Here is a 27,865-nt window from a genome sequence, read left to right as displayed (position 1 = left end):
CTGCAGCGTACCGTTTACTTTTCCTCAGTAATATCAAGCATCGCTCCTGACTGTTCTCCCCACAGCGAGTAACTTTACTGAACATTTGGACCCAAAAATATCTGTATGTTTATGTTCAGTGACGTCTTCATCTTTTCAATGTTCTTTCCTACCTGCTCCCCCTGAAGATGTGGATATTAAATACACTTCACTGTAAAACAATATTTACTGACTCAACTTGACTCAGGGTAGTTCCTTGTTGCTTTCACTCAGTTAACTTTAACTGTCAGGTTCAAAACACTCGATCAAAACTATTGCTATAACTTTAACTTGACTGAACTGTCTTTAGCCATTATATTAAATTAAAAATAATTAGTTCAAACTAACTTTAAAAAATGTTGCCCCAACTAAAGTTTTTACATCACCTTAGGTTGACTTAATAAAAATGTTCCATCCTTATAACAGCTGTGGTAAAGTCATCTGGGCTCATTTTAACAAGTTTGAACAAATATTCATCTTATTGGTTGATGATGAAATTATGTATTATTAAATTATATTTCAAGGTTAAAGTCAACGTTTACTTTTTACTCAATACTTGTTTTACTTTAAATGTTCGTACAAATGACGTCTACATAAGAAACAAAAATTTTTTATGAAGTTTTTTTTTGTTGAATTCAGGAAAATTCATGCAAAGTTATAATTTCACAGATTTCCACAAAAACAGAACAAAAAAAAATAATCAATAGCTTTTGAAAATTCAGGCCTTCAAATATACGTTTTAAGTTTTCTGAAGGAAAATAATTAGAAAGATTTTGAAAATTAGACATAAGGTTGTATTAATGCTGTTAACCACTGAAAAACATTTTTCGTAAATCTTCTAAGACACAAAGTTTTAAACATTTTAAATGTCTCTTTAAAATAGTTTAAGACGAGGTTGGAAATATTTAAGCAAGGAGCAAATAAAAAAGTAGATTTTCTAATTAAATCGTGTTTTGTACACAACATTCAAACCGCAGCAGTATTTCTGTCAGTATCGGTTTGATTCGTTTTATTTGTAAAATGTTTTTCCTCTTGTTTTTACTTTTCTCTTTTGGATTTGCACATAACTTTGCATTTTGTCTGATGTAATTTGAAATATTAAAGTAGTTTGTTAATTAAATACCTTTTAGTATGTTGCAGTGCAGTACTGCTTCTACCTGCGGCCGCTCCAGCCACCTGTCGGTTTAAACTGTAAATAATCATCAGATGATCGACCAGCAAACAGGAAGCGGCGATGGTTGGGTCATGGGTTGCCAGATCGCGTCAGGGATCCATCGTTGGTGCTGTGCTCTGTGCCAATCCTCTCCTTCGTTCATGTTGACGGTTAAAGGGAGAAGGACCTCGCTGCAGCAAACAGGAAGGTACGGACGGACCACTGTCAGTCTCAGACCTTATTTGGAAATGGGACCATTGCACTCCGGAAGTGAAGGGGGCGCTATTTCTTATATTATTCCCGATCTCCCGTTTTTATTTTCTTTTTATATCTGTGATATATCTTCACCTTTAGGAAGAAGTTGAACTCTCGGCATGTCTTTGAACTTCTCTCTTTTATTTACTTCAGCTCACAGTTTTTAACAAATTCTGTGGCTTTCTGTTTACTTCTAAACCTGCTTCTTAGTCGCATCTTTTTGGGTTTGCCTCTAGTGGCCCGGGGGTGGTAACACAACTAATATAATTTACTAAATCAGAATAGCACAAAGTCTTTATTTATTAATTTTTCATTTTCTTAAGGATGTAGAGCTAATTAAATGACATAAACAAGACCTTTATATATTACAACTAACATCTATATATCTCCATCAATTGTAGGAGGAATAAATTAAATGAGACATGAAATTTAAATATATCTCAACAAATACCTCCAGCAGAAATACCTTTACTGTACATTTAAAATAATCTGTTTTGTTGTAGTTGTACTTTTCAGCAGCAGGATGCTAAACAGTGACCAGTCCGCCATTTTGGATGTGGATTTCTGTCCCAATTCTGAACCCTGATGTGACTTTGACTGAGTCCACACTTCATAGGAGGAGTAGAGCGCTGAGCTGAATTAGACAGCATGAAGGCCATGAGTTTCCCCACCGCTACACACGAACTGGTAGGATATAAGTTCTGAAGTGAAGGCAGCTCAGCTCATTTAACAGCTTATAGATGGGATGTAATTTAAATATTTCAGTGTTAAGTAATTGATTATGACTGAAAATAATATTAATATTTAATAACACCTTTATGATCTCTGAATCAGCAGGCTGGCCGTGTAGTAACACAGTTATTCCGGGTTTATGTCGGACCTGGCAACCCGGGGCCGGATTAAAGCCGTCCTGCCCAGGAAGTCGGTTTGGACTTTTAGAAAATTGTCCGACCAGAACTAAACACCGGGTCAAAGCTGCTGGGGGACCGGAACAGGAACCGGGACGGGTAACGGGCTGTTTCTGGACCGGATGGGTTCTAGTTAATAAAGGAACTCCTCGGTTCCGCTGGAAGTTCTTGTCGCGACAGTCTTCAGCCGAACCGAGCTCTTTCAGAACATGGCTGCTTAGAGCCGCGGTTCCGGGCGGGATGGCGAGTTGGAGGCGCTACATGGAGGTTCTGGTTAGGGGCGTGAAGGTGCTGCGGGAAGCGGGGCGGCAGTACCCGCTGTCCTGTTGCCTGCTGCTGGTTCTGCTGGGCCTCACGGTGCTGCTCCACAGGTGAGGAAGAGGAGGAGGAAGAGCGGCGGGTCACGTGATGTCTGACCCGGTTCTGCTGCTTTAGAACCTCTCTGGGCTAAATGTGGGCCAGAGCCTCAGAGTTCTGGATAGTTCTGTTTCCTGTGATCCGGAAGTTCCGTTCAGGTAAACGGGTACGAGTTCAGTACAGAGGTGACGTCATTACTGTCTAACTGCGGTGTCCAAGCTGAGGTGAGGGGGCCATCTGCGGCCCACTGTCAAACAGAAACGGCCCAGATCTTCCAGCTGACTTTCAACAGTTACTGAAACTTCCTGGAACCAATAATCGGGCCCGGTTCTGACTCGGTTCCGCCTTCTGTCCTGATCCGGTTCTGGTTCCGTCTCCAGGTTCCTCCACGTTTTCCTGATGTTCTGGTCGCTGCTGGCCGGGTTCGTCACCTTCTACTTCTCTCTTGGACCTGACTCACTGCTGCCTAACGTCTTCTTCCCCGTGAAGCCCAGAGCCAAGGTAGGCCCGGTTCAGCACGATACCGGAACCTCCCAGCGCCGGGTCTGATGCTCTCTGTGTCCAACAGCGGCAGGATCCGGAACTGTTCCCTCTGGGCCACAGCTGCGCCGTCTGCGGCACGACCCGATGCCAGCGCCACCGGTTTGTTCTGCAGAACCTCAAATATTCACAAACATAAATTATTTACCCCCAAAACTATTTACCCCCAAAACTATTTACTTTAATGGAGTTTTTTTTGTACAACATAAAAGATCTGAAAACAGATTCTCAGCTGCATTCAGGTCTGTTCTTTGACTAGGCCATTCTACCCTTGAACCTGATCTAAACCATCCCATAATATCTCTGGCTGGAGGCTGAACTTTGACCTCAGGTCTGTGGCAGTTTTTCCTCCAGTTTTTCCCACAAGATGATGCTTCCTGAAGGCCTAGATTATATTTCGGGGTATCAGAGAGTTCAGACCTCAGCCGGGCCTTCCTCTGTGTGTGAGAACCCAGAGGAAGGTTCTGGAAGGTCCTGAGGTTCTGTCCGTGTCCTGCAGGCCTGGACTGCTCCTGGAGAACCAGCAGCCCTGGTTGGACCTGAGGGTTCACTCCAAGGTGGATGCGTCTGTGGCAGAGGTCAGTCCAGCTCGGTTCTGACCCAAACATGCAGACATGTCTCTGAATTGTGCCGCCCTTCTGCAGGTGTTCGAGCTGGTCCTGGAGAAGTTCGTGTATCCCTGGTACAGGTGAGCGACCAGCAGGGTGGAGGTGGCTACCAGCAGGGGGCGGCTACCAGGGGGCGGCTACCACCAGGGGACGGCTACCACCAGGGGGCGGCTACCAGCAGGGGGTGGCTACCACCAGGGGGTGGCTACCAGCAGGGGACGGCTACCAGCAGGGGGCGGCTACCAGCAGGGGGTGGCTACCACCAGGGGGCGGCTACCAGCAGGGGACGGCTACCAGGGGGCGGCTACCACCAGGGGGCGGCTACCAGGGGGCTGCAGCAGCTGAACGGCGTCCTGACGTCTGTCCTCCTCTTGCAGGGACATCACTGAGGATGACGCCTGGCTGGATGAAGTCAGAACCACCTTCCGCTTCTTCTCCTCGGTGCTGATCCGCAGAGCCCAGAAGGTAACCGGGTCAGAACCGGACCTGCTCAGAGCTTGGGCCGCCACTCCTGTCGGGGAATGAGTGGCGGCCATATTGGGAGTGGAGAACTCTGGGTAACGTTCCGGCTGCTTGCAGGTCGACCTCCCAGCCGTGTTTGCTGATAAAGTGATGAAAGTCGCCATGAAGCACCTGGAAGTCATCGCCAAGGCTCGAGCCGGATGTAGGGTCTGTCGCCATAGTAACTGTAGCCGTAGGAACAGGAAGGCCCGGTCGGCTCACCTCCGTGTCCTGTGTGCAGCGAAGCGGTGGGAGGACCTGCAGCGGGCCGCTCTGGATGGGTACGGCGCCGGGCTGCACGCCGCGATGCGCGGCCGCAGGGAGGAGCTGCGCTACCTGCGGACGCTGACCGACACACTGCTGCCCTACCTGATGCCGCCCAAAACCACCGACTGCAGGTACCGAGACCGGGTCAGGTCTGCAGGAACCAGATGGGTCATATGGGAGAGGAGAAGGAGGCCGGTCGGTCGGTACCGGTCCTCCTTCTGCGGTACCGAGCCCAGTAAAACCGGTGAGCTGCGGTTCTGTCTGGTTCCGACCTGTGGTTCTGTTTCAATCCTGTCCAGGTCTCTGGCTCTGCTGCTGCGGGAGGTGATGGCCGGATCCGTCTTCCTGCCCACCATGGACTTCATGGCCAACCCGGTGAGCAGCCTGCCGTTATCGATTGATCAGAACCGGGCCCACCGGACCGAACCTCCCTCGGGTTTCTGCCAACGATGCAGAACCAAACATGGCTTCAGGAATCCGCCGACCCGTTTAAAACATCCGACTGCAAAGCGGTTCAGGAACAGAACTGAGTTGGAAACGTTTGTTTGTGTTTCAGGACACGGTGAACCTGATGGTGCTGCTCTTCGTGGACCACACTCCGGTAGGTGGAGCTCCGCCGTAGGAACACAGGCTGCTGCTGCAGCTGCGCTCTGATTGGCTGCTGCTGCAGCTGTGCTCTGATTGGCTGTTCTCCTCTGCAGCCAGAAGCCGCCGCCGAGCCGCCGTCGCCGTTGGTTCCCTTCCTGCAGAGATACAGCAGCAGCAGCAGGAGGCCGTCGGTGAGTGGACTGGGCCAGAGCTGGGCCAAAACCGGGTCAGAACCGTTCCAGAACCGGCCCCTCTGTGTTGCAGGTTCTGCAGCTGCAGCTGAAGGCGATCCGGAGCCAGCAGGATCTGCTGTTCCGCTTCCTGAACTTCCTGAAGCAGGAAGGAGCCGTTCACGTCCTGCAGTTCTGCCTGGCCGCGGGTAAGGCCCTAAACGCTCGGCCCGGCCCGGTTCCGAGGTCCGGTTTGATGGGTCGGAACCTCTGTGTTGCAGAAGAGTTCAACGAGCGGATCCTGAGTCCGGACCTGAGCGACCCGGAGCTGCGGCGGCTGCATGCAGAGGTTCTGCACATCTATCAGACCTTCTGCCGGGACGACAGCGCCGACAAGATCCGCTTCGACCCGGCTGTGGTGGAGGGGATCCGGAGCGGTGAGCACAACCATAACCTGCTGAGGTTCTGGTTCTGTAGAACCTTGCAGGACACTAAAGATGAGAACAGATTATCAACTGGATCAATTATTGGATCGAAATTATCCCAACATCATCAATAACTTTATCAATAATCCAATCAGTTTCTACATGAAGAATCAAACATCCATAAAACTGATAATAAACACAAAGTTAGTAAATCAAAGATTTAAATTATTAAAGTCACTAACAGGAAAACAAAAAACACATCAATTTAAATTGTTTTCAAGCGAACCCAGAACCACCAGAACCTCTAATCGGACCCTGTGCTGCGTTGCAGTGGCGGTGGCGCCCTACAGCCAGGTGGTGGCGCTGCAGAGGAAGCCCTTCCTGTTCCAGGCCTACGAACTGGTTCTGTCCCTGCTGGAGGACGTTTTCACGCCCATGTTCTGCCACAGCGACGAGGTGAGGCCCGCTCGGCCCGGTTCCAACTCGCTAATGGAAGGTTGTGGGGAAGGAAAAACTCCCCCTGTCAAGCAACCTGGGCTTTCTGCCGCAGGTTTTCCTTCCTCTCAACTTTCCATCAGCATTCCAGTTTCCGGAACGCTGAACCGGATCAAACCTGAGGATGGAACTAAAGTATTCAAACCATGTTTTAGTTTGATTCGGGCTGACCCGGATCGACCCGAATCTGGGCTTTGACTAGGCCAGTCCAGACCCCGCACCCGGCCTGAAGCATCCTGGGAGTGAAAACTTTCCCAGCGGCGCCATTGGGCTGGTTCTGACCCGGTTTGTTTTCTTCTGGCTCTCAGTACTTCAGACACCTGCTGAGAGGATCCGAGTCGCCAACCCGGAACGCGAGGATCAACAGGTCAGGAGCCGCCTGGTACCGACCTGGTTCTAGTACCGGCGGCCCAGTTCTCACTGTCTCTGCCCTCCAGGAATCTGTCCCGACGGGGCGAGGCGTTCGGCATCAGCCGGATCGGGAACCGGATCAAAGGCGTGTTCCGGAGCTCCACCATGGAGGGCGGCCTGCTGCCAGCCGGCGCCGACCCGGACGACGACTCGGTGAGACCCGGAAATGACCTCATGTATGAATCGGCGGACGCACACCAGATGTGCGGCGCCATATTTTACAAGTCGGCATGTAAATATGAACGTTTGCGTAAATATACATAAACTAAAAGTAACGCAGACTTTATCTGTGAACAATATCAAACTAGAAAGAGTCAAAAGTCACTAAATCCACTGAATCCACATTCAGTTATTTAGATCCACATTCAGTTATTTAGATCCACATTCCCACTCAGAGACTCTCTGGGTCTTTAACGCTCTGCTGCTCAAACAGCGTCAGCTCTGAGATCTTTAGGATTTAATTAGAAATTTCTCTTTATTATTTTTGTGCCCTGAAAGCACCTTTAAAATAAAATCTATAATTATTATTGTTATAGATCCTTACCGTTGCCATGGTTACTGCTTCCCGTGGCGGCAGACCTCCTGTATTTCTACTCATTTACATTAAGATGTATTTGTGGAGGCGACAGGCGGAGCAGCAGCTGCTCTGTGTCTAAATTGTGATGAATGAAGGAAAGGTGAACAGGTCTGAGCGAACGGCTTCATATCCGACTTTTCTTCTGCGCCGCACTTTTCTAAATTTGTCCGTACGCCAAGTTTTAGAGTGAAAACTGCGCAGTATTTCATACATGATGCCCCCGGCTCTGATCCGGCTCTGACCCGGCTCTGACCCGGTCCTGCAGGTGGAGGAGGCCACGGTGGTTCTGGAGGACGACGGGCCGGCCGAGCCGCTGGCGGTGCCTCCCCAGAGGCTCCTGTCGGCCTGGAGCGTCTCGCTACCGTTCATCGATTTCTGCGAAGACGAGGCCAAGCGGGAGAAGGTTCCAGTCTTTGTCATCGATGTGAAGAGGAACGACCGCCGGGATGGTGAGCCGAAATCAGAACCAGAACCAGCAGTTTCGGGTCGACGGTTCATGAAATATTTAAATCATTTAAAAGTTAAGTGTTCGGACAGCGGCCGCGCCCCCCGGTGGCCACAGTTATTACTACAGCTACACTACAAACTTCCTGTTTCTCCTCAGCAGGTCACGACCCCGAGTCCTGGACGGTTTGCAGGCGGTACCTGGAGTTCTACGTTCTGGAGTCCAAACTCACAGAGTTCCATGGTAACCATCCCATAATACTGACTGTACCAGAACCTCCCAATCGGACCAGAACCTCTTTCCTAAAGGTCTTCTTGTTTCAGGAACCTTCTCGGATGTTCAGCTTCCATCGAAGCGGCTCATCGGACCAAAGAACTACGAATTCCTGGAATCGAAGCGGGAAGAGTTTGAGGAATATTTACGGGTGAGTTTGACCTCCAGAACCTTCCAGAACCTGTGGTTCCGGTCTGACCCGCTGCATTGTGTGCAGAGGCTGCTGCTGCTCCCTGAGCTCAGCAACAGTCAGCTGCTGGCCGACTTCCTGTCTCCCTTCAGCCTGGAGTCCCAGTTCCTGGACAAGATGCTGCCAGACGTCAACCTGGGTGGGTTCTGCTCCGGACAGGTCCGCTTCTGGTGGGAGTTTCCTTCCTGAGCTCACAAACCCAGTGGTCTCTGGTCTGAGGTTTCTGACCACAGGAAGTTTCTCTGAATCTGAACCCAAGTTTTCCGTCATTCACTGTTTCGTTTGTTTTCCAGGGAAAATCTTTAAGTCTGTTCCTGGGAAGCTGATGAAGGAGGTGAGTTCCTGCTGCAGGAATATTTCAGTCCTTCCTGTTTCCATTTCCTGCTTGGAAGCCTTTACTTCCTGTCTGGAACTTTTATTTCCTGCCTGTCTTAGGCAGGTCCTGGTTCTGGTTTTGGTTCTGATGTCCCTGTGTGTTTCCCAGAAAGGACAGAACCTGGAGCCCTTCATCCAGTCCTTCTTCAACTCCTGCGAGTCACCCAAACCCAAACCGAGCCGACCAGAACTCACCGTCCTCAGCCCGTCTGCAGAGAACAACAAGAAGGTAAAAACAACTCACTTCCTGTCAGAACAGGTTGCCATGGTAACCATGTCTACGCATTGACTTGTACTCTACCGTGCGATGTCCCCAGATCTCCTTCGAGCTGTTGGATTAAAACCTGGCTGAAAACAGGAAGTGAAGTGTTAACCCAGAGTTTCCCCCAGTAAACCTGCTGAGGCGTCCGCCCTGTTTTTGTAGTAAAAGATGTTAATTAGGCAGGAAATGTAAAAATATTACTGGGTAATTAAATGTTACAGGAAAACATCTCCAGTGAAACGATATTTAAACCAACAACTAGTCTGAAAAACAACAAATCAAAAAATACAATTAAGATGAATATCAATTATTTGCACTTTTGTTTAATCCAAATGAAGTCAGCGGCTCCATCGGGCCCCCAGGGCTTGAGGGGCCATAAATGATCATATTTTAACACAGATACATAAATGTAACATTTATTTATTGAGATTAGCAATGCTGCTAAATTTGATTTGATGGTTTCAGCATAAATAGATTAAAATATTTAAAATTGTTTAACATTTAAATGTAAGATTTTAAGGAGCTGGCAAGTTTACTTTGTAAAAGTTCAAAGAACAATATTCATAGTTAGATTGTTTTGTTACCATAGCAACAGTCTGATGCTGCGAGTTGAATCTTTGAGTTTGAGCAAATGAATAAACTGTAATTATAACTGATTGTTTTCAGGTTGGCCAGTTAATCTACTGTCTCTCTCCCAGATTAAATCCAACACAGAAACTGTTAGAGGTGCTGATGGTTTTAGCAGCAAGAGGGGCCCCTAGGTCAGATTCTGCTCCAGGCCTCATGCAGCCTTGGACCGGTCCTGCAGGATGAGTTCAATCTGCTGCCTGGCAGGGGGTCTAGTAAATACACTGGGGAAAACCCTGTAGTTTCAGTTCTCCTCGGGGTGGCGGCCATGTTGAGCAGGTCACATGACTCTGACGTCTGTTGTGTCCTGCAGCTCTTCAACGACCTGTTCCGGAACAACGCCAACCTCTCCGACGCTCCGGAGCGGAAACACAACTCTAATTGCTTCCTGGAGGTCGTGGCCGTGGACGGCATGTACGACTACCTGATGTATGTTGGTGAGTCCGGTAACCAGGGGCGACAGGGACAACATGGCTTTGGAACCGGGACGGCTCCAGAACCGTCTCAAGCCTAACTGGTTTCAGGCTCAAAATGACAGAAAACTTTTGAAATCTTGCAATTCTATTGGCTGGAGCTGTTGCTAGGCAACATGAAGGTGTTGGTGTAGATCTGAGTGAGAGCCTGGGGTCAAAGGTTAAGGTGAAACCTGAGATTGAAATACGTTTCTGAAACAGAACTCAGACAGAACCTTTAAAATGACAGACGCGTCCTCAGATTCCCACCGAGTTCTGCAGGTTCTGGTTCTGATCTCAGATCAGTCCTGGAAGGCGTACCAGCAGGGGGCGGTGCCGATCCAGCCTGGGCAGCGGAAGGAGGCCGGTGCTGCTGCCGGTTCTGGACTGATTCCACGCTGTGGTTCTGTTGCAGGTCGCGTTCTGTTCCGGGTTCCGGACTGGCTGCACCACGTCTTGGCAGCCGGCCGGATTCTGTTTAAGAACTCTCTGGAGGCCTACATGGACCGGTACCTGCGGTCCAAATTGGAGGCGGTTCTGCAGGAGCACCGGCTGGTGTCGCTCATCACGCAGCTCAGAGGTACAAGAAATCAGAACCTTATAGGTACCAGAACCTCTGGTCCGTCTCTGGATGCAGTGCTGCTGGTTCTGACCCGGTTGAACCAGAACCTCCTGCTTGTGTTTCTGGGTCCAGATGCCGTTTTCTGTGAGAACCACCAGGAGCGAAGTCCAGAGGAGAAACTTCAGAGAGCCAAGCAGACGTTTGACCAGATGATGAGCTACCTGCCAGGTCAGTGTCACCTCGTTAACTACCGGCTACCTCCTTAACTACCAGCTGCCTCCCTAACTACCGGCTACCTCCTTAACTACAAGCTGCCTCCTTAACTACCGGCTGCCTCCCTAACTACCGGCTACCTCTTTAACTACCGGCTACCTCTTTAACTACCAGCTGCCTCCTTAACTACCGCTACCTCCTTAACTACCAGCTGCCTCCCTAACTACCGGCTACCTCCTTAACTACAAGCTGCCTCCCTAACTACCGGCTACCTCCTTAACTACAAGCTGCCTCCTTAACTACCGGCTGCCTCCCTAACTACCGGCTACCTCTTTAACTACCGGCTACCTCTTTAACTACCAGCTGCCTCCTTAACTACCAGCTGCCTCCTTAACTACCGGCTACCTCGTTAACTACCGGCTGCCTCCTTAACTACCGGCTACCTCGTTAACTACCGGCTGCCTCGTTAGGCTCGTTAAGCTGGACCGGTTCTCCAGAACTTCTTGGTGGTTCTGATGAGCTCTCTGCTGGTTCCGTCCCGGTCCAGGTGTTCAGCTGGTCTAGTGGGCTGCCGGACCGGAACCAGAACCAGTAGGTGAACCGGGTCGCTCTGCTTGGTTTCAGACGCCGTGGTGAAGCTGATCGGGGAAGAGCGTCAGAGAGACGGGATCGAGCTGCTGTTCCAGGCGCTGCAGCAGCCGCTGCTCAACAAGCAGGTAAACAGAGGCTCCGCCCCCTGCAGGTAAACAGAGGCTCTGCCCCTGACCTGATTGTCCTCTGATTGTCCTCAGATGACCTACGTCCTGCTGGACATCGCTATCCTGGAGCTTTTCCCTGAACTGAACCAGGTAATGGGACCCATGAGGGCAGAACCTCCAGAACCGCCTCGCTCCTATCTTCATCAGGCACTGAACCAGTTCACTGTAGAAAAGAACTGTTCAAATGAATCAAACTGTCCTGCGCCATGATGGAACCAGAACTGGTTTCAGGAGATCCATTCTACACTTTTTAACTAAACGGGTCCAATTCAATTAAAGAACTGTTTGCTTCTGGTTCTGAAACAGAACCGGTCTGGTTTCTTTAGGTTTAAAGATAAACAGTAAGAAACATTGCTGACCTTTGACCTCACAGATGTTTCCTCCTCAGCAGGGGTCGAGGGAACCGTTCATTGTGTGACCAGACCGGGTTGGACCGGGTCGGAGGCTGGACCTCAGAACCAACACCAAGGATCTCCTGCTGCCTCCCAACCATCAGACATTCCACTTCCTGTCTAATAAACGTATTTATTCCCCATCAGCTCGCCACTTTCTGTCTGCTTCCTGTCCAATCCGGTCCGGCTTGGTTCTGGTCCGGTCCAGTCAGAGTGCCTGGCCAAAACGGGTCAGAACATTTCAGCCAGTGATCAGCAGAAACAGGAAAACATCTGAATGTGGGCGGGGCTTAAGATGGCGCCTGGTAGGACCAACCAACCATCAACATCCAACCAACTGAAGACACCAGCCTGCTCTCTGATTGGTCCATTTAATAGTTAAATTAAAACAAAATTACAGTTGCTTAGTTACAATCGGAACATTTTCTCAGCCAGAAAAACGTAAAGACGCTTCAGATCCGTCCAGAAAAGAAAAGAGGAAGAGGAGGAGGAAGAGGAGCTCCACTTTTCTTCTCCAGCAGCTGCTTTCAGGAACCAATCAGATCATCTGGGCTGCAGCCAATGGCTGCTACAGGAAATGCAGCCTTGGGTTTTTGTGACAGAAATGTTCAGGAGGATAAAACATGTTCAGTTTGACTAACTCTATTAAGACACGAGGATCAAAGTCCTGCTGTGGTTCTGATGGCTCTGCTGGGGGTTCAGCAGCTCAACACGAACAGAACCAGTAAACCCAGTGAGGCCAGGGTGGCCTGCGGGGCGGGGGCCCGGCTGAGGACTGTGATGCGTCCCTCCACGGCCGGATAGAGCCATCCCTTCTTCTTCATGTAGTTGGACAGCACCAAGACGTCCAGATGGCCTAGAGAAACAGAATCGGGTCAGAACCGGGTCAGACCCACAGAACCGTGTCAGAACGGGTGGGTTGGGCTCACCGATGCTGTGCTCCAGAATCCCGTTCTTGATGACGTTGAAGCCGTCTCCGCCCGTCACCAGGTAGGACGGCAGCACCACGGCGTACACCGCCGCGTCCCGGACCGGGTCGTAGCGCGGAACCCGACACTGGGTGCACAGGATGCTGAGACTGCGGACCCGGCGACCCGCGGGCCGGGACACGTCCAGAACCACACGCAGGCCTGCAGGACACGCAGCAGGCGGGAACCAGTCAGGGAGACTTCTACCTGTGTTACCTGTCCAGTCGGACCCATCTGGACCCAGTTAAACCCGCCTGGCCCAGTGGGACCCATCCGGACCGGTCTTGCCGCAGACCTACCCGAGACCTGCAGGAACTCCCCCGCCTTGCTGCCGTAGCGATGGGCGCCGTGCTCGAAGGCGGCGCGCAGCGTGGATCCCTTCAGCTGGACCCGGTCAAAGGTTCCTGCGAACGGCAGAACCGTCAGCAGGTCCTCCAGCGTCACGGAGCCTGCGGGACAGAACCACAGCTGGTCCTCTGAGTGGTCCAAACGGGTCAGACCTGCTCGGATCGGACGCATAGGGGTCAGAACCGGCCCGGCCTACCGTTGTAGATGCGCTCGTCGATAGAGGAGCGGATGCCGCCGCCGTTCATGATGCAGGCGCTGACGTTGCTCCACCGCTCACCATCGAAGGACCGGGTGTAGTTGTCCACCTGGGAGACAGAGACATGAGTGCCTGCAGAACCGGAACCAGAAGCGACTCTGGCCCGGACCCACCATGGCGTCGCAGATCAGGTTCCCCAGGTTGCACTCGTGGAAGCGGCAGGCGGACTGCGAAGCGTTCAGGAACACCAGCGTCTTCCCCACGACCTGGGCCGTGAAGCTGGTCAGGTTCTGCTTCCAGGCCTCCACCTCGGCCAGAACCGCCGCGTCTGTAACCCATCAGAACCCATCGTTCCCAGTGGGCAGGTCTTCCTTCCCACCAGGAAGCTGTGTGGTCAGACAGGAAGTAGCCGTCGTACCTTGTTGGATGCTGCTGTCCAGCAGGATGGGGTTCCCAGTCGACCTCACCACATTCCCGTCATCGTCGAAAGTGACCTTGAGGAATCCCAGGTATTTCCCAAAGGCGTAGGCCTGGACCACCGGGACGCGGCGGCCATCTTCCGACACCTCCATGATCGGATAGTCGCCCTCCAGCCTCTCCAGGGACGGAGGCTGACCTGCAGACAGGAGTCGGCGCCGGGGTCAACCAACGGCCCGTTTCAGTTTGGACGGAGCTGAAATGTGTGAAGTTCAATCTGATCAGAAAACCAGATTTTCCCTGAGTGAGCAGAACCGAGATCTATCAGACCGGGTCGGTTCTGGGTCATGAATGCTCAGACTGTGGAAATGGAAATGAAGTTCCTGGAAGATTAACGAGACGAACAAAGAGGCTTTGTTCTCCGCAGAGACACAGATCTGGGTCCAAACCCAGTTCTGTTCCTCTGGTTCTGGACGCAGATCAAACCGGGTCGAAAATGGAAACATTAATTTGGAGGAACTTAATAACAAATATGGAGCTGATTGTTCTAAGAAAGTTACAATAAACGTCCCAACGTTGCATTCATTCATTCAAAGCACGAATCCAACGTCACTAACTGCTCTGTGGACAAACGTAGCAAAACGTTTCCAGATCTGAGACGTGTTTCTTTTCTGGAACAGTTCGTTCCAGATTTTCTACTTTTAAAATATTCAGTTGGTTTTTCTGTGGAATTTCCAGTTAAAAGTATAATAATTGCAACAAAATATGAGACATGTTGGTTTGATAAAGTGTTTTTTCTGCTGGTTCAAAAGGACAAATGCAGAACAAAAGCAACAAAGTCATCAGAGAAAATGGAGTCTCACTTTGTTACACTTTTGTTTTCGTCTCTTTGTTTCAGATTTCATTATTTTTCTGGATTTTTGTTTTTAAACTGGAAATGATTGTTACAGAAAAGAAGTGATCAATAAAACCAGAGAAGAAGAATCAGACATCTCCAGAATCCATTTTGGTTCAGAGAATAACTGCTGGTTCTGCAGAACCTCTGTGGTTCTGGAGGCTCTGGATGTTTTACCTGGACGGATTCTGCAGAATCCAGACTGTTAATAATCCAGAACCATGATCCGCTTTTCTCTCAGAACGAACTGGAGAGAAAACATCTGGTTGATTTAAACAGCAGGACGTCGCAGGAATCCAGCTCTCTGATTGGCTGCCTGGGCCTCAGTGACAGGTGTACGCAGCCTACCTGTGTAAAGGAAGGTGTTGGTGTGTCCGCCGATGACCACGTCGACGCCGTGGACCTTCCTGGCGATTAGGCGGTCGACGGCGATGCCGGAGTGACCCAGAGCGATGATCTTGTTGACCCCCAGCGTCTTCAGCTTGTCCACGATGGGCTGCAGGGTGCTGACCTCTTCCAGGAACTCCAGGTGAGGTCCTGACGGAGACAGACAGGTGAAACCAGCCCTGGACCACTTCCTGCTCTGACAGACACAAACCGGACCAGAACCTCTGGACAGAACCGGCCCGGTCGCCATGGAGATGGCAGCGGGGCTTCTTACCAGGCTGGGATAGAGCCGGCGTTTCCCGTGACGTGTATCCCACAACGCCGACCCGCTGACCTCCGACCTCAAAGATCTTGTAGGGCTGGAAGGCGGCGCCGAAGGTGGAGGCCAGAGTCGAGTCGGGTCGGATGTTGGCGCTGAGGATGGAGCAGTTGATGTCCCGCAGGAACGGCTTCATGAGTCCATCGATGCCGTTATCGAACTCATGGTTCCCAAAAACCTGAGAGAGACGCCAGAGGGACATCAGGGACATCAGGGTCTTTAAATATTAATGTTTAATAATAACCAGCACTTTTCTTAAAGTCTCTTTTCATGGTTCTGCTCACACAGGGTCTCACAGGTGGGTCACAAAAAACTCTCTGCTTCTGTCATTCTATTCTTTACATTTATTGTTGGAAGTATTTTATATTTTATTATCATTTATTTGCTTTACTTTTATTTTATATTATCATCCATTTTATTTACCTTTGCATTTACATTTTAATGATGTGCTTTGAGTGTCTTGAAGTGTTTGCAGAAACTCTGTAAGCGGCCTGCTGAGGCAACACATTCTCACTCCCAACTCGTCATATATTGACGAGTTGGGACAATTTCTGACCATGCGGCAAAAATTACGGTAAGGCATAGGGTAAAACACCTCGCGTCACATATTGACGCAAAAGGGGTACCCTGCGCGTCAATATGCGACGAGGACGGACCATCCCATGCGTAAATATATGACGAGTAGGGAGTGAGAATGGGCTGGCTGAGGAGTGAAACAGGAAAGAGCAGAGAGCAGCACTAAGCAACAGGAAACAGCTGGAAACAGCAACCTGGAGGGGAAAACCTCAAGACCTCAGGACAGAAAGCTGAGCAACAAAAAGACAAATAGACTGAATGGCCTAGTCAATGTCCAGACCTGAATCTACCTCTGTAGATGTTCAGACATAAACTCAGAAGACCTTTAGTCAGAATTTAAATACATGCCACACTTTTCAGATGTTTCACCGTTAGAAAATATGAAAAAGCAGAAATAGCGTCATCTGCAGGTTCTGCTGTCAAAGACCCGATTGGACCGACATACTTTAGCGGGTTCCTACCATGGCGTCGTATCCCAGCCGGTTCATGAAGTGCGCCGCTTCGGCCCCCTTGTACAAAGTGAACCAAACTGTTCCCTGGAACTGGTCCCCGGCGTCCAGCAGAAGAACGTTCGGCTCCTCGCTCCGGATCCGGCGGATCTCCGTGGCTCTCCGCGCCACGCCGCCGTAGCATTTCTCCTCTCTGCCGCACTTGATGGAGTGCACGCTGGTCTCCTCCACGCGCGCGTGCACGTCGTTGGTGTGGAGCAGAACCAGAGTCCAGTCCGCCGCGGACGGAACCGCGGTTCCGAGCAGGAGGATGAGGAGGAGGAGGAAGATGGTGTGCTCCATCTGCGCGCTGCGTAAAACTGAGCCGGAGAAGAAACGGAGCTGTTTACATCCGCTGCTGCTCCTCCTCCTCCTCTTCCTCCTCCTCCTCTTCCTCCTGCCGCGGTCGAACCTCACAGCAACACGAAACATTCTGACCCAAACCCGGACCAACTTCCTGGGAAAGGTTCTGGTCTCGGCCCCGTTTTTTCAGCATCTGTTAACACATTTCTATGCTGCTGAGAGCCAGATGTTGGGTCAAAGGTCCAAGCCCAGCTGGACCCAACAGAACCAGAACCAGAGAATAAACAGCATCTGACCCAGAAAGTAACTTTATCTGCTTGTTTCCAGGCGTGGAGCAGATCCAGATTCCGCTCCACGTTTTCCTAAACTTTTACTGTTTTCATGCGAATCTGTGCAAAACCAAAAAAACCACCAGAGAGCATGATGGGAAATCCCAGCAGGGAGGAGGATGATGATGATGATGACCACAGAGGCTGAAACTTCCTGCTGTTTGATCTCAGACTGAAGCTTCGTGTCGACACATTAAAGCTTTAAAGACATTTGGGCGGGTCGGTTCTAGTTCCGCTTCTGGAGCCCAGAAACCTTCAGCAGCTGCTGGAAACTCTGAATCAGAGGAGAAGCAGCTTTTGGTTTCAGAGCAAAGGGAATCCTGATCCGCTCCGGGTTTTCCTCTGATGGTTTATTTTAATAAATGCAGCTATTTACCCAGCATGCATCACTGCCCCCCTGCGGTTCCTGTAGACTATCGGCAGCAGGGCTCGCTGTCTGCTCAACCATCCAGGAAGGATTTAAGGTCTGGAGCAGAACTCTGCATCGGTTCTGGTTCTGCTGGGTCGGTTCTGGACAGAAGCCAGCAGGAAGTTAAGGAAAACATCTGGAGCGCAGCTGACAGCTTGGTTGTCATGGTAACATCTCCGACATGTTGGAACTGAACCTCATCAAAACGAGCCTGCATGACTCTGCAGAATCTGCTCTAACGGGTCGGTTCTGGTTTATTGTGCAGGAGAAGCACCACACACACACACACCGCCCTGAGCTCGGAGCCTTAAATGGCTGAAGGAGGAATCAGACGTCGTCCCACAGCAAACCGGACCTGGACCTCATGTATGAATCGGCGGACGCACACCAGATGTGCGGCGCCATATTTTACAAGTCGGCATGTAAATATGAACGTTTGCGTAAATATACATAAACTAAAAGTAACGCAGACTTTATCTGGGAACAATATCAAACTACAAAGAGTCAAAAGTCACTAAATCCACTGAATCCTGATGACATTCAGTTTTTTTTTTTTACCCCTCCAAGGGGTCTTTTGTGGGCTCTAGTGTCCCTTAAATGACAGCAGGCTGACAGGACAGGAGAGGGGGGAAGACATGTGGCAAATGTCGTCGGGTCCGGGAGTCGAACATGCGACGGCTGCGTCGAGGACTGAAGGCCTCCACATATGGGTCGCACTAACCCCTACGCCACCACGGCACGCCCGACATTCAGTTATTTAGATCCACATTCAGTTATTTAGATCCACATTCAGTTATTTAGATCCACATTCCCACTCAGAGACTCTCTGGGTCTTTAACGCTCTGCTGCTCAAACAGCGTCAGCTCTGAGATCTTTAGGATTTATTTAGAAATTTCTCTTTATTATTTTTGTGCCCTGAAAGCACCTTTAAAATAAAATCTATAATTATTATTGTTATAGATCCTTACCGTTGCCATGGTTACTGCTTCCCGTGGCGGCAGACCTCCTGTATTTCTACTCATTTACATTAAGATGTATTTGTGGAGGCGACAGGCGGAGCAGCAGCTGCTCTGTGTCTAAATTGTGATGAATGAAGGAAAGGTGAGCAGGTCTGAGCGAATGGCTTCATATCCGACTTTTCTTCTGCGCCGCACTTTTCCAAATTTGTCCGTACGCCAAGTTTTAGAGTCAGTCACGATGCCGCAGGAACCAAACCGGATCAGGACCCACAGCTCTGAGGACCTGCAGCAGAACCAGAACCGGAAGCAGGCCTCATTCCTAACCCTGACCTTTGACCCCACGGTGAACCCCTGTGGGGTCAGGAATCAGCTCACACGTTAGCAGCTTCAGAGTCGGCACGGTGCAAAGGTCAGGGGTCAAAGCTGCAACAGTCATAACGGACCAGGTCGCTGGAGGTCACCTGATGACCTTGACCTCAGAGCCTCGCTGCAGGACCAGTGGAGGAGATGATGGTGCCACCTCCACCCAGAACTCTGACGGTTCCACCAAGTTCTGACTCATTGGACCAGGAGACGTTCTAACAGCCGGTCCTGGTCCGGTTCTGGATGAGTGAATGCACTGAGCTCTACCTTCTGATTGGATGTTTTCCAGATGTTCAGGCCGAGTTCTGCTGATGATCTGGCCTGAGCCGTGGCTCCCTCCGCCTCCATTGTTCTGTGGTTCTGACCCAGTTGGGTCCAGAAAACAACTGAAACACAGAGTTCCTTTAAATCCAGGCTGCAAACCCAGAACTGCTTTGATTCATAACATAATAACTGAAACATCGAGAAATTCTGGTCTGGATTAAAACTTTCTTACTTTTCTTTGCTTCTTTCTATTCTGCCAGAGTAATGTCAGCTTTATTTGATTTTATTTTTGGTTTATTTGATTTTATTTTGGTTATTTGTTTGCTTTGCGCTGCCTTGTTCTGGAATGTGCGGCCGCCTCGCCTCGGTTTGTTTTTCATCTGGATGAATTTTGGGTCTTTTTTTATCTAGAGCAGGGGTCTCAAACTCCAGTCCTCGAGGGCCGCAGTCCTGCAACTTCTAGATGAGCCTCTGCTGCACCACACCTGAAAAGAACAATTAGGTCATTACGGCTCTGGAGAACTGAACTACACAAGGAGGAGGTCATTAAGTCATTTCATTCCAGTGTTTTGTACCTGTGGCACATCTAAAAACTGCAGGACTGCGGCCCTCGAGGCCTGGAGTTTGAGACCCCTGGTCTACAGGAAAGGAAGAAATTATTCTTTGGCGCCTCCCAGAGGACAAACACGGAAGTGCCGGGAAGAAAGACTTCATTTCACGGACAGCGAGTCTTTTCTCTAAAAGTCTCGCTTCTCACTGATGTAATGATCATTATTGCTGCTTGTAAAGTCAACGCTAGAGAAGTTATTTATAGCCACTAATATTGTTTTAGAATATCTGAAAAACTTCATATACGCTGCTTTTCATTTCAGACACCGAAATAAACATTAAATTTAGAATGAACATTTAAAAAGGCATGGTTATGCGTTTATATAACACACAACTATGTGTTATATAAAGGAGAAAGTAAAAAAAAACACCAAGTGCATCGCAAATTTTCTGATTTTAATATTTGACCACCGATTCCATCAGGTTTAACTCTTTTTCTTTCTTCTTCCTTATCATTCATGGCCAAGATGATCATCAACTTTCTGAAGATTGTGATCAAATCCAGGAACAAGTCCACACAGTGCCACACCTAGTTTGTCAGAAAACTCTCCTTTCAGACAAAAGGACTTTTTTAGTGTTGACCAACTTAAGATGATTCAGTAAACATCCAGTTGGTCGCCAGGAGGCGCTTTCCATCACTAGACTCAATGACGTTATGTCAGAGTCACATGATTAAACAGGAAGAAAGGCGATCGGTTCCGGACCGAACCAGCTGCTGATTGAAACCGAGTCCGAACCTGGATTTTACTTTGAAAGAATCAGCGCGAGGGAAGGTAAGAGCTGCTGTAGCGCGAACTGACAGGTGACCAGGCACGTGGCTGCGCGCGACCAGGTGCAGTAAAGAAAGAGCAACATGGAGGAAGAATCCTTCAGTATTTACCTCTGAGCTCAGTCCGAGTCCAAACCGAGACGGAAATCAGCACCGGCTCCAACACCGGGATCCGGTCCTAAGAACTGTTCGGATACACTTGAACTGAATAAAATCTGAATGGAGTCTGGTGCAGCCAGTGTTCAACACAACTCTGGGTCAGACTCGGTTCATTTTTTTACCACAGTTGACTCGAAACGTTCAGTCTGAAAGCGAGCAGTTCACTTGCAGATGTTCGGTCTGAAGGTGAACAGTTCAGTTCCAGATGTTCGGTCTGAAAGCGAACAGTTCACTTCCAGATGTTCGGTCTGAAAGCGAACAGTTCACTACCAGATGTTCGGTCTGAAGGCGAACAGTTCACTTCCAGATGTTCGGTCTGAAGGTGAACAGTTCAGTTCCAGATGTTCGGTCTGAAAGCGAACAGTTCACTTCCAGATGTTCGGTCTGAAAGCGAACAGTTCACTTCCAGATGTTCGGTCTGAAAGCGAACAGTTCACTTCCAGATGTTCGGTCTGAAGGTGAACAGTTCAGTTTGGTGCAGAAGAGTTGTGGCTCAGTTAGTTGCATTGAGTTTTGGACCTGATTTATTTCCTGTATTGATCAGAATATTGATCAGTTAATTTCAGGTTATTGATCCTAGACGTTTCTTCCTCTGCAGTATGGAGGATGATGAACTTCCGCCAGAGGATGGGCTGGGTGGGCGTGGCTCTCTTCCTGCTGCTCAGCATCATGGCCGCCTACTTGGTGTTTGAGGTGGTCAGTCTGGAGCGCGTGCAGAGCGACGGGTCGTTGGTGCTGCCCCCCGCCGTTTCCGCCCACCTGCCGCCACTTCCTGTGTGGGCGTGGGCCTCCGTCTTCCTGGTGCCGTACCTGCAGCTCTTCCTCTTCCTGTTTTCGTGCACCAGGGCGGATCCCCGCGCCGTCGGCTACTGCGTGCTTCCTGTCTGCATCTTCCTGCTGTGCAGTCGCCGTGGCGCGCCCAAACCAGCCAATCACAGAGCCGGATTGCTCATTCACATGTAGAGACAGATGGACGTGTGATGTCACTTCCTGTTCCAGTAAACATCTTCCAGTAGCATCTTCACCGCCCTCAGCACAGACTGTCAGTCCCTGCTGAAAAATCAGAGAGCAGCAATTTCTGTTTGTTTTTTCTGTATTTAATGACGTGACGCACTGGTTACCATGGCAACTTTAATATGACATTAATAAAACAAAACATGACATTTCACAGCAGGAGTTCAGCTGGTTTTGGATCTTTTAGCTTCAGGCTGAAGGTCAGAGTTCAAATCTTCCTCTTCCTCATCACTCTCTTCATCACCTGCGGCAGGTAGAACAGGTGAATCAGAACAGCGCCCCCAGCAGGTTTCCCTGTTTGCTGCTGGAAATATTTAGTAGAGAGCAGCTGAAACAGCAATCCTTAAAAAGGTTTAGAATATTAGATTTATTTTCTATTTTTTTATTCAAAGTGAATTATCAGCGCTGCAGAGGGGCGCTCTGATTGGTTGCTCGTGATTGGTGACGATGTCACATGACTTTCAAGAATTCAAATTCAAACCTGTTTTTTTCCTGTTCTACAAAATGTCTGAAAACATGTTTATAGACACGTTTTTCCATCAGGAAAAAACATATATTCACCCTAAATGATGAGTTAATTAAAAAATTCAAACTTACTAAAATGCACGATTGTCTGAGTTACCAGTTCACGGTGACATTTAGTTTTAGAGATCTAAATGTCTCTATATTTACCTTCTCCATATTTTTTGATTGAATTTGTGGAAGCTCTGACGTTGTTACAGTAAAGTTGAAGCTGTTTTCCTCTGTCGGCCATAATTAGTAAACGGATAAATTATTTCCTCCAGAACAAAGTGGAGCTCGATGTGAGTAGCGATGAAGCAGAGTTTGAATTTTACCCTCAACTCTGTTCCTGTGTTTAATGAGCCGACGACCAAACTTTCTGCCATCTTGGCCCAATTATATGAAATATTTTGATAACAGTTTCCGAGATGCTAATCAGATCATAGTTATGAAAACAATACATGGTTGCCGTGGTTACACTGACCGAGACACTACATCTCCTCAAAAGTAAAAGTGTAACATCAAAAATCTTCCCAGCTGCTCAGCATCCAGAACCAGAGGAGAAAACTGTCCAAACAACTCGAGTCAGAAAAGAACTGATCAGAAACCGGAACTGCTCTAGCATGCTGCCACCACAGAGGGCGCTATTGTAGTTTAGTTTATTTAACCTGTCAAGGTTTGGACTTGAGAATACGGGAAATGTCTCCGTCCGGTGCTACTGTTAGATTAGGGGGGCAAAATACGATATACTGTATTTACGGAAACGGGGGTAAAAAACGGGAGACTTGACAGGTATGAACACGGACAATGAGCAGAACACATTAAGAAAAGATACTTTGCACCAGATTTAACTTAAGGTAGTTTCCATCAGTGGCCCTGCACAGGTCAGTTAATAATAGTCTGAATATACAATATATAGATTTTATATATGTACAATCACGGCAAAGTCATAAAACACAACAATAAAAACAATACTAAATGCCAGCTTGTAATCACCAATGCTAGTTTTAATTTTTCAATGCTGACACTGCTGGTTTCCTAACAGAGCCGACAGATTAATCATACTTCATATTCTGAGTACTCCATATTTTCATATTTGCAATAGATAATGAATATGGGCTCCATTTGATACATGAAAATATTTTTTATTTCATTAGGTGATTAATAAAAGCCAAACGTTATTGCTTAAAAATGTCGTTTTTAAATTTCAAAAAGATTCATCATAAAAAAGTAGTCAGTGATCCTTATCGATCTGAAACAACATGAGGATAAAACCCATCATGGCCACAAAGGGCCGGATTTCTATTAACTTCTTTAATATAAAATGTCTAATTCACTCTTTAACAACATCATAGCCGTTTTACTGCCAGAGCTGGGAAATAAATTCAGGAGCAGTTTTCCCGTTTAATAAAAAAAGGCCCTTAACAGTAGAACAGAAACGGTGACGTGTCGGTAGGAGCCATTTATGCCTCTTAGCAGCTCGGAATCGGTCAGAGGAGCGGATTTGATATCTTATTATAACGAGAACGTTTCTGGTTTTAACGACATACTGCGCCTGAGTTTATTTCCAAGCCATAGCAGCTTCAACATGTGTTAACAGTCTGACCCAGTATGACACGCTAATAGTGCCGCCATGTTGCCCGGGTCAAACTGGACGGCTCACTCGCTCCAACTGTTTGTTTAGGTCTCGTGCTTTTCATCTTCTCTACATCGACAGCGCGCTTCTTCACGCGCTCCCGCCGCTACTTCAGCTCTACTTCGCGCGCGGAGCTGTTGCTCAAACGGCCACCGGAAGCTCACCTCGTGCACTGCCTGCGCGCGCTCTCTCGCTGTCAACGAGCTCGGTGAGCATCTGCGCCGCCCTCTGGTTGAGCTCGGAGATCGCGGCGTTCAGGGCGCTCAGGCCGGTACCGGTTCGGACGCTGAAGGTTCGGTTCTGTCCGTCCCAAAACCGCAGTTCCGCGCGTACAAACGCCGCCTCCATGTTGGCGACCTCTGACCTCACCGGAAGCCGCCAAATACGAGCTGCTGGACGTCAACCGGAAGTTGTGGTCCGTTAGCAGGAGCTCGTGCTTCAGCATCAAAGGTTCGCTCCGATCGGAGTCATTGATCCCCATCGATCAGCTGATCACACGCAGGGAAGCGTTCGGGTGTGCTTCCGGTCCGGCTCGGTTCTGTAAGTTCCGTCTCTGGTCCGGGTTAATAGCGTTAGCATTAGCAACCTGGAGCTGATCAGGGATCGATAACCAGGGTATCAATAACATGTGACCTGGAGGTAACCGGTCAGAATATACCTGATCGGCTGTCTGCTGGTCACTATGGTAACCTGCCTACCTGATTATTCCATCCCAGGCCTGCTTTGGTAACCTCTGTTCGTCAATAACTTACCATTTTACCTGGTTACTATGGTAACCGTGGGGCTGCTGACCGTTTAAAATCCAGTTAGATGTTCCAGGTTCTCAATAATATTCCAGGTCCTGGATAATATTCCAGGTTCTGGATGATATTAAAGGTTCTAGAATAATATTCCAGGTTCTGGATAATATTCAAGGTTCTAGATAATATTCCAGGTTCTAGAATAATATTCCAGGTTCTGGATAATATTCCAGGTCATGGATAACATTCCAGGTTTTAGAATCATATTAAAGGTCCTGGATAATATTCCAGGTTCTAGAATAATATTCCAGGTTCTGGATAATATTCCAGGTTCTCAATTATATTCCAGGTTCTAGATAATATTCCAGGTTCTAGAATAATATTCCAGGTCCTGGATAATATTCCAGGTTCTGGATAATATTCCAGTTTCTAGATAATATTCCAGGTCCTGGATAATTTTCCAGGTCCTGGATCCCAGCCCAGTACTTCCAGACTTGTTGGAGATTTTCGGACTTCCACGTCTTTATGCTAATTTGTCTAAATTATTAAAACTTGTAACTCCTGATCCATTTACTGAAACTCCAGCTTCAGCCATTTTTTTCCTATAGAACCTTCAGGACATTGTTTCATGGTGGGATCGGGCCGTGGTCCGGGCCGTGGTTTCCGGCTGACCCGCGGGCTTGCCTTGCAGGAAGCAGGTGAGGATGAGCGAGGAGCAGACGGTGTCTCTGGTGGACGTTCTGGAGGAGGATGAGGAGCTGGAGGAGGAAGCTTCGGCCGTCCTGGCAGGAAGTGATTCCGATCACTGTTCCTATCCTCAGGTAAGTCTCACCTCGAGGATCCGGTTCCGGCGCGGCCCGGCCCGGCCCGGCCCGGCCCGGCTGACACTGCGTCTGTTGCAGGGCTACGTGAAGCGGCAGGCGCTGTACGCCTGCAACACCTGCACGCCGCAGGGCGGCGAGGCCGCCGGCGTCTGCCTGGCCTGCTCCTACACCTGCCACGAAGGTCACGACCTCTTTGAGCTCTACACCAAGAGGTACCTCTCACCGATTGGTCTGCTGTTGTCATGTGACTCAGTTCAGTTTCTAAACACCTGTTAGATCATTGGGATCCATTTCAACTCTTTTTCTGTGGTTTCTGCAGAAATTTCCGCTGTGACTGTGGAAACAGGAAGTTCTCTGAGCTGCAGTGTAAACTACATCCTGTGAGTTCACCTGAGAACACCTGTACTCACCTGTCCTGCAGCCATGGCAACGCTGACCCTGGATGGATGGAAGGATGGCAGATTTCATATCTTTGACTTATATATATATATTTATGTGTGTGTGTCAGGAGAAGGACGACACCAACAGTCTGAATAAATACAGCCATAACTTCTTCGGCCTCTACTGCACCTGCCGCCGGCCGTACCCCGACCCTGACGACCAGGTGAGACCACCTGGAGCTCACCTGTTCACCAGCTGAGCTATGACTCCATGTCTCACTGTGATTGGCTGCTTGTGTCCAGGTGCAGGATGAGATGATCCAGTGTGTGGTCTGTGAGGACTGGCTGCATGGCAGGGTGAGTCTGAGCAGGTGGAGCCAGGTGTCCTATCCTCCTGTCTCCTCTTGTATCCTCTCCTCACCTGCCTCCTCTCCTCTTCGCTCTTCTCCTCTCCTCTCCTCTCCTCTCCTCACCTGTCTCCTTGCAGCACCTGGGCTGTGCAGTTCCTGACTGTGTGGAGATGCAGGAGATGATCTGTGAGTCCTGCATGAACCAACATGTTTTTCTCTGGGCCTACGCTGCTCACCTAGCAGGTAAGAGGCGGGGCTTTCTAGCTGCAGGTGGGTGTTGTTCGTGGCGTCTCACCTGTGTGGGACGTTGTGCTGTTAGTGCAGGGTCCGGCGCTGCAGACCAAGGAGGAGAAAGGAGAGCAGTCGGAGGCCGGTGTCCCTAAAAAGGAGGAGAAGGTGAGACGCCTGACTCACCTGGTCTGAGTAGGTTTCCATAGCAACCTTGATGACCAATCAAATGTTTCCAGGGCGACGAGGTCGTCGAGCCCAGCTGTAAACGCAGCCGGCAGGAGGCGGAGCCAAGCTGCAGACTGAAGGCGCTGCAGGAAGCGGGTCAGAAGACGGACCAATCGGGAGCCGTGTTCTGGCCCTCAGGGTGGCGCTCCAGGCTCTGCTCCTGCTCCACCTGCCAGGTGTTCATCAGCTGCGCCCTGAAGGTTGACCTGACCCGACACCAGGCGCTAACCCTCCTGTGACGTTCTGACCCAGGTGCAGCTGGCTGGTGCCGGACTGTCCTTCCTGCTGGACGAAGCGGACACCGTCCTCGCCTACGAGAACAAAGGAAAGAGCAACGAGCAGAGACAGCAGGGACACGACCCGCTGATGTCCGCGCTGGACAACCTGAACCGGGTCCAACAGCTCGAGATCATCCACGGTACCTAAAATACACAACCGGTACCACCAGTTAAACTACAGACTCAGAACTACAGTTCCCACAAAGCTGATGGTTTCCATGTTTCAGGCTATAACGACATGAAAACTGAACTGAAGGACTTCCTGCAGACGTTTGCGGCTGAAGGAAAGGTGAGATTTACTGTTCCTAATGAAGAGGGGCGGGGCTATAAACACAAGGGGCGGGGCTATAACTGATGATGCAGGATTGTACCTTTGGGGTGGGTCTGGGTTGTAATGTGGGGGGTCTTTAACTTGGGTCTCAGTGTTTCTGCCTCTTATTCTGCTGACTTGTGCTAACTCACAGCTTTCTTGCGGCAGGTCGTGACCTCTGATGACATCCGTCAGTTCTTCGAGCAACAGAGTCGTAAAAGACGTCGAGCGGACTCTGGACCGTTCTTCTCCTGATCGTTCCTGGGAAAAACTCAACTTCTTCTTCAGTTTTATATTTTCTGAATTTGTTCTTTGGGATGTTTTTAAGCTGAGTGTCTCTTAGTTTCATCTTTGTGTTTTCTTACTTGTAAGAATAAAAGTTACGCTGAGCAATAAAGCGAGATGTTGAGCTCATTGTTCAGGGACCCGGTCAGCTGCAGAAACTGGGCCGGGTTCAGGAAGGAACCCACACTTGGAGGATCCTCCTGCCTTGTTCTGGAGCTGATCAGTGGGTCCAGGTCTACATCTAAAGGTTTAACTGAAGTCCAAACAATAGTCACAAAACATTGGATTGTTCCTGACGGTGCTGAGAGAACCGAGTTCTGGATCCAGAGTCTGAACAGAACCGGCCGTCCTGCAGCTGCTGGCATGGTGGTCAGACGGTGACTTCCTGTCATCTGTCCGTCTGTGACGAAGAGCAGCGCTCCACCTGCGGCTCTGCTCCAACATCAAACACCTGCAGCTCTCCGCCTCATCAGGGTTCTTTGTTCTACAGGAGATCCAATCAGAGCTGCTG

At 49.4% G+C, this 27,865-nt stretch overlaps 4 protein-coding genes across 17 annotated transcripts; 3 read left to right on the top strand and 1 right to left on the bottom strand.

Moving 5' to 3' along the window:
* The first annotated feature begins 2,297 nt into the window (after nucleotides 1-2,297).
* On the top strand, nucleotides 2,298-11,968 carry snx14 (sorting nexin 14). Of its 12 annotated transcripts, none has more exons than XM_028040909.1 (28): nucleotides 2,303-2,705; nucleotides 3,072-3,192; nucleotides 3,260-3,333; nucleotides 3,731-3,809; nucleotides 3,876-3,919; nucleotides 4,217-4,304; nucleotides 4,419-4,503; nucleotides 4,582-4,738; nucleotides 4,907-4,982; nucleotides 5,164-5,208; nucleotides 5,309-5,386; nucleotides 5,460-5,574; nucleotides 5,647-5,802; nucleotides 6,122-6,246; nucleotides 6,594-6,652; nucleotides 6,723-6,849; nucleotides 7,539-7,722; nucleotides 7,881-7,961; nucleotides 8,042-8,142; nucleotides 8,209-8,320; nucleotides 8,475-8,515; nucleotides 8,666-8,785; nucleotides 9,759-9,882; nucleotides 10,313-10,477; nucleotides 10,592-10,687; nucleotides 11,297-11,388; nucleotides 11,464-11,520; nucleotides 11,819-11,968. In XM_028040909.1, the coding sequence occupies exons 1-28, from the start codon at nucleotides 2,575-2,577 to the stop codon at nucleotides 11,846-11,848; spliced, it is 2,763 nt and encodes a 920-aa protein (XP_027896710.1). In that variant the 5' UTR covers nucleotides 2,303-2,574; the 3' UTR covers nucleotides 11,849-11,968. The 12 variants fall into 12 exon arrangements, 9 of the variants coding, with proteins under 9 accessions (XP_027896716.1, XP_027896713.1, XP_027896711.1 ...); XM_028040908.1 differs by having other exon boundaries at nucleotides 7,878-7,961; XR_003598511.1 differs by lacking the exons at nucleotides 11,464-11,520; nucleotides 11,819-11,968 and having other exon boundaries at nucleotides 2,301-2,705; nucleotides 7,878-7,961; nucleotides 9,759-9,874; nucleotides 11,297-11,385.
* Nucleotides 11,969-12,177: 209 nt separating this feature from the next.
* On the bottom strand, nucleotides 12,178-16,990 carry nt5e (5'-nucleotidase, ecto (CD73)). Its single transcript, XM_028040944.1, has 9 exons — nucleotides 16,390-16,990; nucleotides 15,308-15,530; nucleotides 14,995-15,183; nucleotides 13,753-13,950; nucleotides 13,508-13,662; nucleotides 13,335-13,443; nucleotides 13,090-13,239; nucleotides 12,752-12,952; nucleotides 12,178-12,678 (listed from the first exon to the last, which is right to left on the bottom strand). The coding sequence occupies exons 1-9, from the start codon at nucleotides 16,846-16,848 to the stop codon at nucleotides 12,521-12,523; spliced, it is 1,842 nt and encodes a 613-aa protein (XP_027896745.1). The 5' UTR covers nucleotides 16,849-16,990; the 3' UTR covers nucleotides 12,178-12,520.
* Nucleotides 16,991-19,994: 3,004 nt separating this feature from the next.
* Nucleotides 19,995-21,748, top strand: tmem251 (transmembrane protein 251). 2 transcript variants are annotated; one of them, XM_028040971.1, is made up of 2 exons: nucleotides 19,995-20,484; nucleotides 21,179-21,748. In XM_028040971.1, exon 2 carries the CDS (start codon nucleotides 21,187-21,189, stop codon nucleotides 21,541-21,543), a length of 357 nt encoding a protein of 118 aa, XP_027896772.1. In that variant the 5' UTR covers nucleotides 19,995-20,484; nucleotides 21,179-21,186; the 3' UTR covers nucleotides 21,544-21,748. The 2 variants fall into 2 exon arrangements, with proteins under 2 accessions (XP_027896772.1, XP_027896770.1); XM_028040969.1 differs by having other exon boundaries at nucleotides 20,290-20,425.
* Nucleotides 21,749-24,055: 2,307 nt separating this feature from the next.
* Nucleotides 24,056-27,466, top strand: ubr7 (ubiquitin protein ligase E3 component n-recognin 7). Of its 2 annotated transcripts, none has more exons than XM_028040956.1 (12): nucleotides 24,056-24,181; nucleotides 25,163-25,292; nucleotides 25,374-25,507; nucleotides 25,615-25,675; nucleotides 25,804-25,899; nucleotides 25,979-26,032; nucleotides 26,163-26,268; nucleotides 26,345-26,421; nucleotides 26,493-26,657; nucleotides 26,734-26,899; nucleotides 26,987-27,048; nucleotides 27,238-27,466. In XM_028040956.1, the coding sequence occupies exons 2-12, from the start codon at nucleotides 25,176-25,178 to the stop codon at nucleotides 27,322-27,324; spliced, it is 1,125 nt and encodes a 374-aa protein (XP_027896757.1). In that variant the 5' UTR covers nucleotides 24,056-24,181; nucleotides 25,163-25,175; the 3' UTR covers nucleotides 27,325-27,466. The 2 variants fall into 2 exon arrangements, with proteins under 2 accessions (XP_027896757.1, XP_027896756.1); XM_028040955.1 differs by having other exon boundaries at nucleotides 24,121-24,271.
* The last annotated feature ends 399 nt before the right edge of the window (nucleotides 27,467-27,865 follow it).

This window comes from Xiphophorus couchianus, chromosome 15 (assembly GCF_001444195.1).
Source record: "Xiphophorus couchianus chromosome 15, X_couchianus-1.0, whole genome shotgun sequence".
Lineage (NCBI taxonomy): Eukaryota > Metazoa > Chordata > Actinopteri > Cyprinodontiformes > Poeciliidae > Xiphophorus > Xiphophorus couchianus.
This window is presented reverse-complemented; position numbering and strand designations above follow the sequence as displayed.